Raw genomic sequence first — 16,611 nt, forward strand, 5'->3', positions numbered from 1 at the left:
TTTTGGACATGATAGGCCACTGTGAGGATTTCGGCTTTTACCCTGAGTGAGATGGAGAGACACTGGAGGTTTGTGAGCAGAGGTAGTATATTTAAAAAAAATAATAGCTTTCCTGGTAAATGATTCATATACCATATAATTTCCCCATTTAAAAATAGTTTTTAGTATATTCACAGAGTTTTGCAGCCATTACCATAATTAATTTTAGAACATTTTCATCACCTTCTAAAGAAACCCTGTACTTATTAGCAGTTACTCCTCATTTTCTCCTAACCCTCCAGTCTTCAGCAAACTGTTTTCTGACACTATGGCTTTGACTGTTATGGACATTTCACATATGTGGAATCATACAATATTCTTTTATAACTAGCTTCTTTTGCTTAGCATAATGTTTTTAAAGTTCATATTGTAGCATGTATCAGCACTTTCCTTTTTTTTGTCTTTTATCCATTATTATGTCCTTTAATTCATTGTGTGAATATACAACATTGTATTTATCCATTCATCAGTTGATGAGTATTTGGGTTGTTTCTACTTTTTAGCTGTTATGAATAATGCTGCTGTGAACATTTGTATATAAATTATTATCTGGACATATGTTTACATTTGAGGTACTGCATTTTAAAGGAGCAAATTTTCTTGACAGAGGATCAATGACCTAGGTTCTCTTCCAGAAGGAGGTTTGGTTCCAGTTGCTGCTTTCTTTTCTATGTTCACTGACTCTTCATACAGGGTTAGGTCATTTTTTTTTTAAAGCAATTTCCCTGTCACTTTGTGTTTTAATTTCTCTGATTTAGATGTCTTTGAGTAAAAGTTTGGCCACATTAAATAGGTTTTCTGAAAGGTACAGGCTGTTCTCTGTGTGTGTGTGTGGTTTGCACTATTTATTGCAGAAGTAAAATTAAAGGTATTTTCTGTATAATGGTTTAGTTCCTTTGAAACAGTAGGTAGCTAGTTAGGTATAAGCAGGGCAGGCAAGGGCCCCCCCAACCCCACACCTGGAGTGCTGGGAGATCATCAGGTGGTGGTCAGGCGGTTGTTAGCTGTTTCTCTAAAGTAATAATTGGTCACAGCTGGTGCTAGGAAAAGGTAGTCTCCTAATAGAAAACACCTGAAACTGATCAGTAGCTTCCCAGTAAGATCTCAGGAGTGGGAGAAGTAATGGAAGATCCCGGAAGTAGGCCAGTGTATAAAGCCCCGAGTTAAGAGGTCAGGCTGCACACTTGGTTTTTCAAGTCACCCACTTAGCTGTCTTCCAGGTTGTACTTTCCTTCTTTTCTTTCCTTTCCTTCCTGTTCTAAAGCTTTTTAATAAGCTTTCACTCTTGCTATGAAGTTTGCTGTGGTCTCTCCTCTGCTTTGAATTCTTGCTGTGGTCTCTGCCTCAGTTGAATTCTTTCTTCTGAGGAGGTGAGAGTTGAAGTTGATGCAGACCTGTATAGATTTGGGTACAGGCTGTTCTACTTAGAGCCTTATGTAATTATTAGTTAAGATATTCTGATAAAATCTCAGTTTATGAACGTTCTTGAGGAAAGTTACACAGGGTATTCTACTGTGAGTTGAGACTCATTAGTGAGTCATTTCAGTGAAAGCAGCATTTAAAAACTGAAATAGAATACAGAAGGAAATATTAGAGCACGTCTGTTACTTTATGAAACTTTTAATTCAGTTAAACATGTGTGAACTGGGTAAGATATAAAACGTGTATATGTTTATGGGTTGTAGTAAAAAAAGTTTGGAACCCCTATGGGTTAGGATGTCCATATAATTAATACTGTTTCTTTTCCATTTTATTTTTATTTTTTGTAGAGCATTGAGGTCTTGTTCAGTATGGAATATTTAAAGCATTATATATTGTACCCCAACAGGCAATATAAAGGAGAAGTTTTTGTTGTTGTTTAATGTAAGTGTGGGGATGAGATTTGTATCTTTTTATGAATAATTATGATTTTCTGGTAATATATTATAATTAAGTGTATTTTTTTTTTATTGTAGGAGTCATACTCCATGGGTTATGTGATAGATGATCTTCTTGGCATAGAAGACAATTTAAAGAATGATGGTAAGTGATGTCTTAAAGACTAGCCTTAGTTTTTTGGCCTTTCTGTTTTCTTCCTTTTACTTTTCATTTATTATCTTTTTAAATGTAATATTTGTTTCATTCAAGATACCCTATGGAACACACAGTGATAATGTGAGCAGCTATGAATGTGTTATTTAACTTTAGAGCCCAGAAATCCTGCTCCTCCACAGGATTGCCTCTAACACTTACGGTACCTAGGTTAGGAATACAAGTGGAAATCAACTTTTAAAATGTCTTAATATTGAATAGTTACAAATCAATGGATGCCAACAGCCTGACCTATCCTCCTACCCAGGGTCCAGCTGGCTCTTAAAGGAACCTACTATCCCTGGACCAGGTAGGGTAGAAGTTAGGTTGGGGTAGGTCTGGAATCTGGTATGAGGACTGATGTGAAATTCCCCAGACAGCCAGGGAAAACAGGTTTCTGTCACCCACAATTTACTTTTCTAACTCAAGATTTTTCAGACAATTCCAAATATCTTCTTAAACTACTCAGATTGAGGAGGAGGAAGGAATGCAGGTATACAGGGAGCCCAGTCTGCCTGGATACTTCCTTTGGGATAGGTGGGGTGACCAACCTTAATCAAAAGTAGATGTTTTTGCTCTGGTTTTTCCAGCACAGAGGCTGATTTGCCTTCTTCCTTCTCCTTTTATTGTCCGGCCCGGGGGGACCAAGTTTAGTTTGTGAGTCCCTCTCTCTTAATTTGTGTTCACTCAATTAGTTACTGATTACTTTTGGATTTCGATGTTTTTGATAGGTGCAACATCTAAAGTGTGGGGCTCAGGGCAGAGCCCCTTCTTCAGGTTGGAAGAGCAGGAGAGCATCTGTCTGTGTGCTCTTATCTCATCCCTCCCTGCTTCATACTCTTTCTCAGTTCTAAGGTTTTGATTTTTCATATCTGTCATTTGGAGTCATTTTCTTTTTGTCTGCTATATCCTGAGAATTTTCTACAGTGAGGAGAGGGTCTTTTGGTCATAAACTATGCTTTTGTTTGCCAGAAGATTTCCTTTTTTTTTAAATCTGCCCTAATTTTGGAAGATGGTCTTACAGAGGATAGAAGTCTAGGTTGACAGATTTTTTTCTCTTAATATCTTTTTTTTTTCTTCTTGAGACAGTCTCTCTGTCACTGAGGCTGGAGTGCAGTGGCACAATCATAGCTCACTTCAGCCTTGACCACCTGGGCTCATGCAATCCTTCCGCCTCAGTAGCTTGGGACTATAGGTGCATGCCACTACGCTTGGCTAATCTTTAATTTTTTTATAGTAGTATAGTCTTGCTTTGTTGCCCAGGCTGGTCTTGGATGCCTGACCTCAAGCGATTCTCTTGTCTTGGCCTTCCACAATGCTGGTATTACAGGCATGAGCCACTATTTCCTCTCTCTCTCTTTTTTTTTTTTTTAGATTTTAAAATTAAATTTAAATTAATTTTTTTATTATGGTAATATACATGACCTTTACAATCTGAAGCATTTTTAAGTGTACAGTTCAGTGGTAGTAAGTGTATTCATGTTGTTTTGCAGCTATCACTATTCATCTTCAGAACTCTTTGTCTTGCAAAATTGAAACTTAGTATACACTAAACAATAACCTCCTGTTTCCCCTCAACCCTTGCTCCTATACCACTTGCTGTCTCTGTGATTTTGACTACTCTATGTACCACATATAAATGAAATCATACAGTATGTGTCTTTTTGTGTTTGGCTTATTTCATTTAGCTAATATCTTCAAGGTTCATCCATGTTGTAGCATATGTCAGAATTTCCTTCTTCTTTAAGACTGGATAATATTTTATTGTCAGTGTATATTACATTTTACTTACCCGTTTATCAGACACTGGGCTGTTTTCCCTTTTGAGCTATCGTGAATGATGTTGCTGTGAACATGGGTATACAAATATCTCTTCAAGACTCTGTTTTCAGGCCAGATACAGTGGCTTATGCCTATAATCCTAGCACTTTGGGAGACCGAGGCAGGTGGATCACTTGAGGTCAGGAGTTTGAGACCAGCCTGGCCAACATGGCGAAACCCTGGCTCTACTGAAAATACAAAAAATTAGCTAGCATGGTGATATGTGCCTGTAGTCTCAGCTACATGAGAGGCTGAGGCTTGAGAATTGTTTGAACCCAGGAAGCGGAGGTTGCAGTGAGCCGCGATCATACCACTGCACTCTAGCCTGGGTGTCAGAGGAAGACTCTGTCTCCAAAAAAATAAATAAATAAATAGTAAGTAACCATTTTCAGTTATTTTGGGTACATAACCAGAAGTGGAACTTCTGGATAATATGGTAAATCTATTTTCAATTTTTTGAGGAACTTTCGTAGTGTTTTCTGCAGTGCCTGCACCATTTAAAATTCCCACCAATGGGAGAACCATCCCAGCAACCCCACCACGGCTGGTCTTCCCTGGACAGCATGAACCACACTGTCCAAACCTTCTTCACTCCTGCCAACACCAACCGTCCGCCCAACTATGAGATGTTGAAGGAGGAGCATGAGGTGGATGTGCTGGGGGCGCCCCACAACCCTGCTCCCCCGACATCCACCATGATCCACATCTGCAGCAAGACCTCTGTGCCCGACCATGTCGTCTGGTCCCTGTTCAACACCCTCTTCATGAACTACTGCTGCCTGGGCTTTATAGCATTCGCCTACTCCATGGCGTCTAGGGACAGGAAGATGGTTGCTGACTTGACCGGGGCCCAAGCCTACGCCTCTTCCGCCAAGTGCCAGAACATCTGGGCACTGATCGTGGGCATCATCATGACCATTCTGCTGATCATCATCCCAGTACTGATTTTGCAAGCCTATCAGTAGATCAAGAGGAATCATCCAGGCCAGGGGCTCTGCCTGTGACCTGTCTCCCACGTACTCCACCTTGCATTCCTCGTCCTGCCCCCAAGCTGAGACTGGTATCGGCCCTTTATCCTCACACACTTTTCTACAATGGCATTCAGTAAAGTACATGTGTTCCTGGTGAAAAAAAAAAATTCCCACCAATGGTGTACAAGAGTTCCAGTTTTTCCACATCCTTACCAACATTTGTTATTTTCTGTTTTTTTTTTATAGTAGCCATTTTAATGGGTGTGTGGGTAATCATTTTTATTAGTGTTTGATTTATCCTTTATATTTTCAAAAAGAAGAATATATATATTCATATGTATATATATGTGTTTTTCTTTCTTGAACCCAAAGGTAATACATTTTAGTATCTTGAGAGGTTTTTTTTTTTCACTTAGCAATATATCCTACGGTGTTAGAGATCTTCATTTCTTTTCATAGCTGCATAGTATTTCCTATTGATCTTTGTTTCGAAACTCTAGCAAGTAAGATAGAGTAAAGCTTTCCTTATCTGCCAATTGTGATTCTAAGAGGAATGTGACCAAAAACCTGAAAGTAAATGAAAAATGCCTGCGATCATAGACAACAGATAGTCCACACACTGAAAGTATATTCACTGTACTTGAAGAAATCTTGAGTTCCTTATTCAGAACTGTGATAGTACATTTCCCGTAAGCCTACCAAATAAGAATTGACAGCTGATATTCTGTTGGGGAAGAGGAGAAAATAATTAAGAATTAAGCTTTTGTGTTCTACTTAATCATTAGGAAGTAAAGAACTAAAAAATTTTTTAACACTTTTGTCTGTGCCCGTTTATTTTAGGACAACTATCTTTTTTATTTCCATAACTCCTGAGGCATAATTAAATTATAGTATCATACAGAAGTTGTTCATAGTGATAACCTGAAGTTATCAAGAAACAAGTAAGTTTCTTTAGTAGCCTCTGTTTCAGAGGTCAAGGAAATGTGTTCAGAGATTTTCATACAGAGTAATAAAACCAAAAAGAGTCTGTGCTCAGCAGGGCAAATTTTGGTTATCAGTTTATGTAGCACACCTCATTTCCCAATAATGTTCATTTATTCCTGCTTTTTTAAAAAATCTTAGCCGGGCGCGATGGCTCAGGCCTGTAATCCCAGCACTTTGGGAGGCCGAGGCGGGTGGATCACGAGGTCAAGAGATCGAGACCATCCTGGTCAACATGGTGAAACCCCGTCTCTACTAAAAATACAAAAAATTAGCTGGGCATGGTGGCGCGTGCCTGTAATCCCAGCTACTCAGGAGGCTGAGGCAGGAGAATTGCCTGAACCCAGGAGGCGGAGGTTGCGGTGAGCCGAGATCGCGCCATTGCACTCCAGCCTGGGTAACAAGAGCGAAACTCCGTCTCAGAAAAAAAAAAAAAAAAAAATCTTGCTGCCAGTCATTCATTTATTCACAACATATTTATGTGCCAGGCACCGTCCTAGACAGTGAAAATAGAGTAGTGAACAAAACCTAGTCCTTCAGAAACTTACTGTCTAATGGAAAGACAGAGTAAACACATTGTTTTATTATTTAAGATATAATTGTGGTAAGTGTTACAAAAGAGTACACATTGGTTTGAGTATATAAATGAGTCCGGGCCATGTCTGGGAGTTGAAGAAACCTTAGCCATAGGGAGTTACATTTAAGTTGGAATTTGAAAGATCATTAGGCTTTGGCTGGGCTAAGAGGAATATTCTCTTAGGATGCTTTAGGTAGCAAGTAGCGTTGGCTTCAGGTAAGAGTTGATCCAGTGGCTCAACAATGTCATCAAGAATTTGATTACTTTTCCTCCACTTACTCTGTCTTCTATCTTGTTGCCGTTATTTTAAGGCTTGTTGTCTTTATGATCCCTAGATGGTTAGCAGTAGTTTCCAAAGGTGTATATTCCCTAATATATGGCCAGTAGGAGAGTCTTTTCTCTAACATTCCAGTAAAAGATCTGAGATCCTCTCAGTTTTGATCACCTTAGGTCACATGCTAACCTCTGGATCACTTGTTGTGGCTAGGCAAGTAGATTGGCTTAGGCAAGGTCATGTGCTGCACCGTGGAGTTAGGGACTGCATGTGCTTGTCTAGAACCACAAGGGACCCCTCCAAAAATGGAATTGTTAGGAAAGGAGGATGTAGAGAATGAATGCTAGAGAAGAAGCCAATAAATGCATTACAGAGGGGCAGACTATCCCACATAGAAGAAAGAATTCTGTATAAATGTCCTGAGGTAGGATCGAGCTTGGTGCTTATGGGGAACTGAATGAAAGTCAGTGGTATTGGAGCTTGGCAAAGGAGGAAAAGAATAGTACAAGATAAGACTGGAGGCCAGGTCATATATTTGTAGATAATACCAGATTTCCAAAGTGGTGCTACCAGTTTCATTTCCTGTCAGTAGTGTATGGGAAGAGTTGCCCCAGATCACCAGTACACAGTATAATCATTTATTTATTAAAAAAATGTTTAAAAGTAATTTTGATGACTGATTCTTAGTACTTTTTCATTTTATTATTGGCCATTTAGATACCATTTGTGAAGTACCTGCTCAAGTTTCCTGCTCATTTTACTATTGACCCAGTAGACTTCTTTTTTCAGTCAGTGTCTGACTTTGTCTTCTTCCTCTTCTTTTTATTATTTTTTAATAGAGACAGGGTCTCACTATGCTGCCCAGCCTGGTCTCAAACTCCTGAGCTCAAATGATCCTCCTGTCTCAGCTTTCCAGAGTTCTGGGATTACAGGCATGAACTACCATGCCTGGCCTTGACTCAGTGGCTTTCTTTTTTTGCAATTGATGTAAGGAGTTTTTTACCTTGACTGTAATAACACCTTTGGCACTTTTATGCATTTGTCTTCTTCTAGTCTGTAGCTTGCTTTTTCATTTTCTAATACTGTCTTTTGAATAGGATCTGTTCTTAATTTTAATGAAGTTTGGTTAATTTTTCCTTTATGATTAGTGCTTTTTGTGTCTTAAGATACTTCTTTCTACATGAAAATATTCCCCTTTATCATTTTTGGTAACTTTTAATTTTGTTATAATGTCAAATTTAAGAAAGATTGTGAGAAGACTGAGGAATTCTCATACATTCTTTTGCCAGATTTACCAGTTGCTAATTTTGCCCCATTAGCTTTATTCTTTTCTTTCTCTCTTTGTGTGTATGAAACACACATATATCTATAAATATACATACATCCATATACACATACCTGCCTGCACACATATGTCAGTATATGCATATCACTTTTTTCCCTGAACCATTTGAGAGTATTTGAAGCCAACATACTCCTTTATCCTTAAATATTTTAATGTATATTTCCTAAGAATTAAGGGCATTCTTTTACATGACCACAATTCAGTGATCAAAATGTGGAAATTTAACATTTGTACAATATTACTATATAATCCACAGTGGATATTCAAAATTCGTTATTACCTGAATGATGTCTTTTATAGTTGTTTTCTTCTTGATCCATTTAGTTGCTGGGTCTGTTTGGTCTCCTTTAATCTAGAACAGTTCTTCAGCCTTTCTCTTGCTTGATTGCCATTTTTGAAGACTACAGAACAGTTATTTTGAAGAATATCTCCTCGACTTGGGTGATGTTTCATCATGATTAGATTCAGGTTTTGCATTTTGGTCAGAATATCACATGAATGATGATGTGTCCTTATCAGTACATCACATTAGGAGGTATATGATGTGAATTCGTCCTGCTTGTTAACTTTGATGACTTGGTTAATGTAGTGTAGTATCAAGCTTTTTACTTTAAAGTTTCTGTTTTCTCTTTTGATATTAGTAAGTAATTTGTGGAGAAGCACTTTGAGGCTTTGTAAATAGACAGTACCTTATCAAACTGTCACTAACTAGTTTTAGAATCCATTAATGATTAACTTATTAGTTAAAGATCTATGAGGAAGAGGCTTACATTCTCTTCAGTTATCTGTCTGGACTCTGATTTTTAATTTTATTTAATGTAATCTAATATCATTATTTATTTTGATACTAGATTGTCCCAGATTAGCCAGTGGGAGACTTTAAGCTGGCTCTTGGATTTTTTTTTTTCTTTTGAGACAAGGTCTCTGTTACCCAGGCAAGAGTGCACTGGCGAAATTACAGCCCACTGCCATCTTGACTTCCTGGGCTCAAGCGAGCCTCCTGCTCAGTCTCCTGAGTACCTGGGAACCTGGGCCAATTTTTAAAATATTTTTGTAGAGATGGGGGTCTCCCTATGTTTCCCAGGCTGGTCTTGAACTCCTGGACTCATTCAGTTCTCCTGCCTCTGCTTCCTGAAGTGGTGGGATTACAGGTGTGAGCCACTGTACCTAGCCAAGTCTATTTGGTACATCCATATTATTCTTTGAGCATTTCTATACTTCCTAGTGTAACAAGGTGCTCTAGGTTCATCTGGTAATTTCCCTGTTTTACTCTTTTTCTCATCTTATTACACAGGCTAGAACTTCCAGTATAATGTTGAATAGAAGTGGTGATAGTAGTTGGCATCCTTGTCTCTTTCAATTTTATACCGTTAAATATGATGTTTGCTATAGTTTGCTAAGAATTGAAAAGTTATAAACAAATATTAAATTTTATCACATGCTTTTCTTTCAATCGTTGCTGTGAATATAAGGCTTTTCTCCTTTATTCTGTTAATATTATATAATTCTGTGAATAAATTCATTAACAGATTAATAAATTCTGTGAATTACATTCATTGATTTGAAAATGTTAAATCAGACTAATATTCCTGAAATAAATCCAACTTGGTTGTGTTCTCTTATTTGAATTCAATTTGCAAGTATGTTTATGTGTGTGTATTCATACATGTATTAATGCGTGTGTGTATACATACGTGTGTGTATTTTTTTTTTTTTTTGCTTTTGTTTTGAGACAGAGGCTCACTCTGTCACCCAGGCTGGAGTGCAATGGCATGATCTTAGCTTACTGCAAACTTCGCCTCCTGGGTTCAAGCGATTCTCGTGCCTCAGCCTCCTGAGTAGCTGGAATTACAGGCACGTACTCCCACGCCCACTAATTTTTGTGTTTTTAGCAGAGATGGGTTTTGCCATATTGGCCAGGGTGGTCTCTTACTCCTGACCTCAAGTGATCTGCCCACTTCGGCCTACCAAAGTTTTGCTGGGATTACAGGCGTGAGCTACCATGCCTGGCCTACATGTATGTGCTTATACACATACATATATATGATTTTCACATCTTTTCTCTTAAAAGACACTGAATTTTAATTTACCTTTCTTGCATGGACCTATTAGGTTCTGATATCAGAGTTTTGCAGGCCTCATCAGATGAGTTTCTTTATTGTCTAGAAAATTTAGTGTAATTTGTTGCTTAAATGATTAGGAGAATTTACCAGTGAAACCTATCTGATCATGGATTTTCTTTTGTGGGATTCAATTTCTTCAGTAACTATTCAGATTTTCTATTTTCTTTTATGCCAAGGTTTGGTAAGTTGTGTTTTTCAAGGTATTTGTCTGTTTCATGGAGATTTACAAATTCATTGCTACAATGTTATTTAATTGTTATTATTATTATTTTGAGGCAGAGTCTCACCCTGTCACACCCAGACTGGAGTGCAGTGGCATGATCATAGCTCACTGAGACCTTGAACTCCCCGCCTTCAGGGATCCTCCTGCCTTAGTCTCCTGAGTAGCTGGGACTACAGGTGGTGCCACCATGCCTGGCTAATTTTTTTAAAATTTTGATTTTTTGTAGAGAGAGGTCTTGCTATGTTGTCCAGCCTGGTCTTGAACTCTTGGCCTCAAGCAGCAGTCCTCCTGTCTTGGCCTCCCAAAGTGCTGGGATTACAGGCATGAGCCTCAGTGATTGACCAGATACAGTTTTATTTATAATGTTCTTTTGTTACCTTTTTGGTGTTTGGAGGTTTCTAGGATCTGTAGTGACATTCTTTTTCAATTCCTGATACTATTTTTGCCTCGTCCTCTTTTTACTTGATTCCTCTTGACAAGGAGTGTACATTTCATTAGTGTTTTAAAATAATTCACTTTTGGTTTTGTTGATTTTTCTGTATCTCATATTAGTCTTGTATTATATTGATTTTTTGCTGTTTATTATTTCCTTTCTTTCTTGGGACTTAACATGCTGCTCTTTTACTAACTTCTTGAAATAGAGACTTAGATAATTTATTTTTAGTCTTTTTTCTTTCTTACATGTCCTTTAAAGCTATGAAGTTTCCTTCAAGCTGCATCTTGTATTAACCTGCCATCATTTTATTATCATTCAACTAAAAATACAATTTCCATTGTGATTTTTTTCTTTGATCCTCGAGTTATTCTGAAATGTATTGCTTGGTGTGGTGCTATAGCTCACACCTGTAATCCCAGCACTTTGGGAGGCTGAGGTGGGCGGATCACTTGATGCTAGGAGTTAAAGACCAGCCTGGCCAACATGGTGAAACCTGTCCCTACTAAAAATACAATAAATTAGCCAGACATGGTGGCAGGCGCCTGTAATCCCAGTTACTCAGGAGGCTGAAGCAGGAGAATCGCTGGAACCCAGAAGGCAGAGACCGCAGTGAGTCAAGATCGCACTTCTGTACTCCAGCCTCAGCAACAGAACGAGACTCCATCTCAAAAAATAATAATAATAAAAGAAATGTATTGTTTAACTTCCAAACACATGGGGATTATTCAGGTTATATCTCTTTGTACTTTCTGTACTTTGAAATTTAGTGAGACCTGAGTTATGACTAAGGATATTGACAGTTTGGAAAACATACACCTGGAAAAAATATATTTTTGCCATTGTTGAGTGCTGGGTTCTGGATATGTCAGATTGATCAACCTTGTTAATTATGTTGTTCAAGTCTTCTATATGGTTACTTAGCTTTTTTGTCTACTTGTTCTGCCAGCTTCTAAAAGAGTGTGTTAAAATCTTCCAAAATAATTGTGCTTTCTCTATTTCAATTTTGCTTGTACATTATTAGATATGTGCACATTTGACATTGTTATGTTTTCCTGGTTGATAAACCTTTTTCTAAAAGTATCATTATTTATATATACTCTAGCAATATATCTTTCTATTTCTTCCTATAAGCTGGTTATTTATATATTATTATTATTATTTTCAGTGTGCACCCTAGAGATTATAGCATTTCTCTTTTCTCTTTTCTCTCCCTCCCTCCTCCTCTTCCCCCTTCTCTCCCTCCCTCCTTCTTCCTCTTCCTCTCTCCCCCTTTTCCCTCCCTCCTCCTCCCCCTTCTCTCCCTCCCTCTTGTCTCCCTCCCTCTTCTTCCCTTCCCCCTCTCCCCCTTCCTCTCCCTCTGTTGCCCAGGCTAAGAGTGCAGTGGAGCCATCATAGCTCACTGTAGCTTCGAAATCCTGGTCTCAGGTGATCCTCTCACCTCAGCCTCCTGAGTAGCTGGGACTATGGGTGCCACTATGCCTGGCTTAAAAAAATTTTTTTTTTGTAGAGATAATTGCCTAGGCTGATCTTGAACTCTAAACCTTAAGTAATACTCCCACCTTAGTCTCCTAGAGTGTTGGGATTACGAATGTGAACTACTGTGCCTGGCCCAGCATTTCTTATTGACTTATTAGAGTCTATTATAAAATGTTACTTTTATCACTTCATGGAGAATGTAAAGGCCTTATTACACTTTAATTCTGTTTACTCCCCTTCTACCTTTTGTGAAATTGTCATATACTTTGTTTTTCATGTCTTTAAAATTTCATAAGATTATAGTACTTTCATATAGTTTGTGTTCATACTCTTTTATACATATTTTTACCCATTTTTGGTGTCTTCATTTGCATGCCAACCTAGATTATTATAGTGTATTAACATAGTATGATTGTATAATATAGTATATATAGTACATAATATGGTATAATAGTAGAATGTAGGTTTGCATGCAAATCTAGATTATTATACTATATTATACTATTATACTAGATTAGAATACTTTGTGTGTATGTGTGTTTAATAAGCATATTTTATTTAAATAAATCCTCCAATAGGAAATGGAGAATGTACTGCCTTTACTTAGAAGGCTTTTTATACTAGAAAACAATGATTTTCTTTGAGTACTTTAAAGGTGCTCCACTGTTTACTGACATTTATCATGTCTGTTTGTTGGAAAATCAGCTGAGGTTTATTGTCACTCCTTTGAAGGTAATGAGCTCTTATCCTCTTTGTACACTCTTAAGATTTTCTTTGTTTCAGGTTTTCATTAATTTTTCTGTGATATATTTATATTTGGTTTTCTTTGTATTTATCCTACTTAGGGGTTTGTAGAGCTTCTGGGAGAATATGACTAATACATTTTGTCAGTTTTAAAGCCATTCCCTTTCAAATTTTTTTCTGTTCCAGTTTCTCTTGTACCATGTAAGATTTTTTTCACTTTGACTCATGTATTTATTTTCTGTTCTGTATTCTTTTTTCCTCTGTGCTTTCATGTAGATATTTCCTACTGTCGTATTTTCCAGTTCACTTACCCTTTCTTCTGCTGTATCTAGTTTGTGGTTAAACACATTTATTGAGCTCATAACCTCAGTAATATTATTTTATTTCTCTTCTAGAACATCCATGTGAATTTCATTTTTGTTTTTCCTCGTTTATTTTTAATTTTCAAAATATGTATTTTTAATGAAAAGGTATATCATATAGCTTTTAAGAATCTGTGCAATATTTTGCTTATAAAAATGCAAATTGTGCTGGGTGTGGTGGCTCACACCTGTAATCCCAGCACTTTGGGAGACCAAGGTGGATGGATCACTTGAGGTCAGGTCAGGAGTTTGAGACCAGCTTGGCCACATGGTGAAACCCCATCTCTACTAAAAATACAAAAATTAGCTGGGCATGGTAGTGTGCACCTGTAGTCCCAGCTACTCGGGAGGCTGAGGGAGGAGAATTGCTTGAAGCTGGGAGGCGGAGGCTTCAGTGAGCCAAGATAGTGCCACTGCACTCCAGCTTGGGTGACAGAGCGAGACTCTAGCTTGGGTGACAGAGTGAGACTCCATCCCCCCCCCAAAAAAAAATGCAAATTGTAACACATAAAGCCAGCAGCTCCTTGGATTTGATAATTAGTCACCAATCCCCATTCATATCCCCTCTTGCCCTCATTCCCCAGGTGACTGTGTTCTTTTAAAAATTATTTTCATTTTTTATTAGTTTTTCAATGGATATTTTCACATATTTCTGCATGGCAGTTACTTACTTTTTTCACTTTGAAGGTATTATTTTATTGACTTGCATTTATTTCTTAAAGAAAGTCACTTGTAAATTTTATTCTTATTAATTTGAGGTTACTTGTGACTACTTCTAAGGTCTTTTTTTTTTTTTGGTCATCAGTGCTTTTTACCTTAATATGCCCATACTTTGTCTTATTATTTTACCTTCTTATTTAAAAAACTCACAGTTTTATTCGTAATGCCTATTGATTTGTGGTATGATCTGTTTTTGTTAATTTTGGAAAGTTCCCAGCCTTTATGTGCTCTAATCCCGTTTTCTGTTTCTCTTTTCCTTAGATTTCAGTTTTTGCTTCTGTGTTTGACCTTTTTAAAAATTTCTTGTTTCTTTTGCTCTTTTCTATTTTTTTCTGTTTTCATTCTTGATATTTTAGTCTAATTCACTAATTTCTTGTTAAATCCATTCATTGAGTTATTAATTTCAGTTTTTTTATTTTTCAGTTTTACAGTTTCTACTTGATTCTTTTAAGGAATCTAGTTTTCTGCAGAAAATTTCAATCCTTTTATTTTCAGGTCATATTAATTAGAGTTATTTTAAAATCGCTTTCTGATGACATTGCTTGGCTCATGTGTGGGTATATTCCTACTTTTTATATTTTTTCTTGGTTTTTAGTCTTTGGGCTTGTTTTCTAGTATCCCCAGTAATTATTTTATTTTGTTGCTGTATATGAGATGTACATAATTTTGGGGGCACATGTGATAATTGAATACAGTCATATAATTTGTTAAGATCAAATTAGTATACTTGGTTATATCATCAACCTGAATATATCTTTTTATACTGGAAACATTCAAATTATTCTCTTCTAGCCATTTTGAAATGTATAGTAAAGTATTACAACTATAGTCACCCCACTGATCTATCTAACACTGGGTCTTATTTTTTCTCTCCAACCATATATTTGTACCCATGAATCAATTCTTTTTATCCCCTCCCACTCCATCTCCACTACCTTTCCTGGCCTTGGGTAACTACCAGTCTACTCTCTATCTTTATGAGATCCACTTTTTTAGCTCCAACGTATGAGGGAGAACTTGTGATAGTTCTCTTTCTCTGCCTGGCTTATTTCACTTAACATAATGACCTCCAGTTCCATTTATGTTGTTGCAAATGACAGGATTTCATTCTTTTTCATGGCTGAATGATACTCAGTTTTGTATATCTAATACATTTTCTTTATTCATTTGTTGATGGACACTTAGGTTGATTCCATATATGTGAATAGTGATGCAATAAACATGGGGGTACAGATATCTTTTTGATATATTAGTTTCCTTTATTTTGGATATATACCCAGTAGTGAAATTACTGGATCATATGGTAGTTTTATTTTTGTTTTTTTTGAGGAACGTTGTACTGTTCTCTATAACGGCATACTAATTTTCATTTCCACCAATAGTGTACTAGGGTGCCCCTTTTCCCACATCCTTGGTAGCATATTATTGCCTGTCTTTTGATAAAAACCATTTTAACTGGGTGAGATGATAGTTCATTGTAGTTTTGATTTGCATTTCTGTGGTGATTAGCGATGTGTCTTTTTTCATATATCTGTTGGCCGTTTTGTATATCTTCCTTTGAGAAATGTCTATTTAGATCTTTTGCTCATCTTTAATTTGGATTATTTGTTTTTTGCTAGTGAGTTGTTGGAGCTCCTCATATGTTCTCGTTATTCATCTCTGATTTGATGGGTAGTTTCCAAATGTTTTATCCTGTTCTGTGGATTGTCTCTTTGTTGATCGTTTCCTTTTCTGTGCAGAAGTCTTTTAGTTACAATATAGTCCCGTTTGTGTGTTTTGTTCTTGTTGCCTGTGCTTTTGAGATCTTACACAAAAATTTTTTTACCAAAACCTGGAGCATTGCTCTTAAGTTTTGTTTTAGTAGTTTCATATCTCACATTGAAGTTTTTAATCCATTTTGATTTGATTTTTGTATGTGGTGAGAGAGAGGAATCTAGTTTTATTCTTTTGCATAAAGTTATCCAGTTTTCCCAGCAACATTTATTGAATAGGGTGTTCTTTCTCTGGTGTATGTTCCTGTCAACTTTGTCAAAGATTAGTTGGCTGTAATTGCATGAATTTACTTCTGGGTCTCTATTCTGTTCCATAGGTCTGTGTGTTTGTTTTTATGCCAGTACCATGCTGATTTTGTTACTGTAGTTAGGTACTGTGATGTCTCCAGCTTTATTCTTTTTGCTTAGGTTTGTTTTGGCTATTTGGAGTATTTTGTTGTTCCATATAAATTTTAGGATTTTTCTATTTCTGTAAAGAATGTCATTGGTATTTTGATAATGGATTACATTGAATCTGTAAATGGCTTTGGGTAGTATTGTTGTTTTTATAGTATTCTTCCATTTAATGAGCATGAAATATCTTTCCATTTTTTGTATCCTCCTCATTCTCTTTCATCAGTGTATTACAATTTTCCTTGTCTAGATCTTTCACTTGTTTGGTTAAATTGATTCCAAGA

At 36.9% G+C, this 16,611-nt stretch overlaps 2 protein-coding genes across 9 annotated transcripts in view; both read left to right on the forward strand.

Moving 5' to 3' along the window:
• Positions 1 to 16,611, forward strand: part of SCAPER (S-phase cyclin A associated protein in the ER) — a 522,830-nt gene that overhangs the window by 23,664 nt on the left and 482,555 nt on the right. For 3 of the 8 annotated variants that reach the window (XM_012457694.2, XM_064382920.1, XM_064382918.1), the window contains one exon: positions 1,995 to 2,061. In XM_012457694.2, the coding sequence (XP_012313117.2) occupies positions 2,056 to 2,061 (6 nt within the window). In that variant the 5' untranslated portion in view covers positions 1,995 to 2,055. Of the gene's footprint in view, positions 1 to 1,994; positions 2,062 to 16,611 lie in introns of those variants that run through there. The other 5 variants (XM_064382916.1, XM_064382921.1, XM_064382917.1 and 2 more) reach the window with 3 other exon arrangements.
• LOC105720916 (interferon-induced transmembrane protein 3-like) lies at positions 4,165 to 4,937 on the forward strand. Its single transcript, XM_064376540.1, has one exon. The coding sequence runs from the start codon at positions 4,443 to 4,445 to the stop codon at positions 4,893 to 4,895; it is 453 nt and encodes a 150-aa protein (XP_064232610.1). The 5' UTR covers positions 4,165 to 4,442; the 3' UTR covers positions 4,896 to 4,937.

The sequence above is a fragment of the Aotus nancymaae genome, unplaced genomic scaffold (assembly GCF_030222135.1).
Source record: "Aotus nancymaae isolate 86718 unplaced genomic scaffold, 86718_ANA_hifiasm-v0.15.2.pri h1tg000003l, whole genome shotgun sequence".
Lineage (NCBI taxonomy): Eukaryota > Metazoa > Chordata > Mammalia > Primates > Aotidae > Aotus > Aotus nancymaae.

Excerpts from the sequence above, each read along its gene's own strand:
- LOC105720916 (XM_064376540.1), top strand. The coding sequence starts at position 4,443 with ATGGGAGAACCATCCCAGCAACCCCACCACGGCTGGTCTTCCCTGGAC.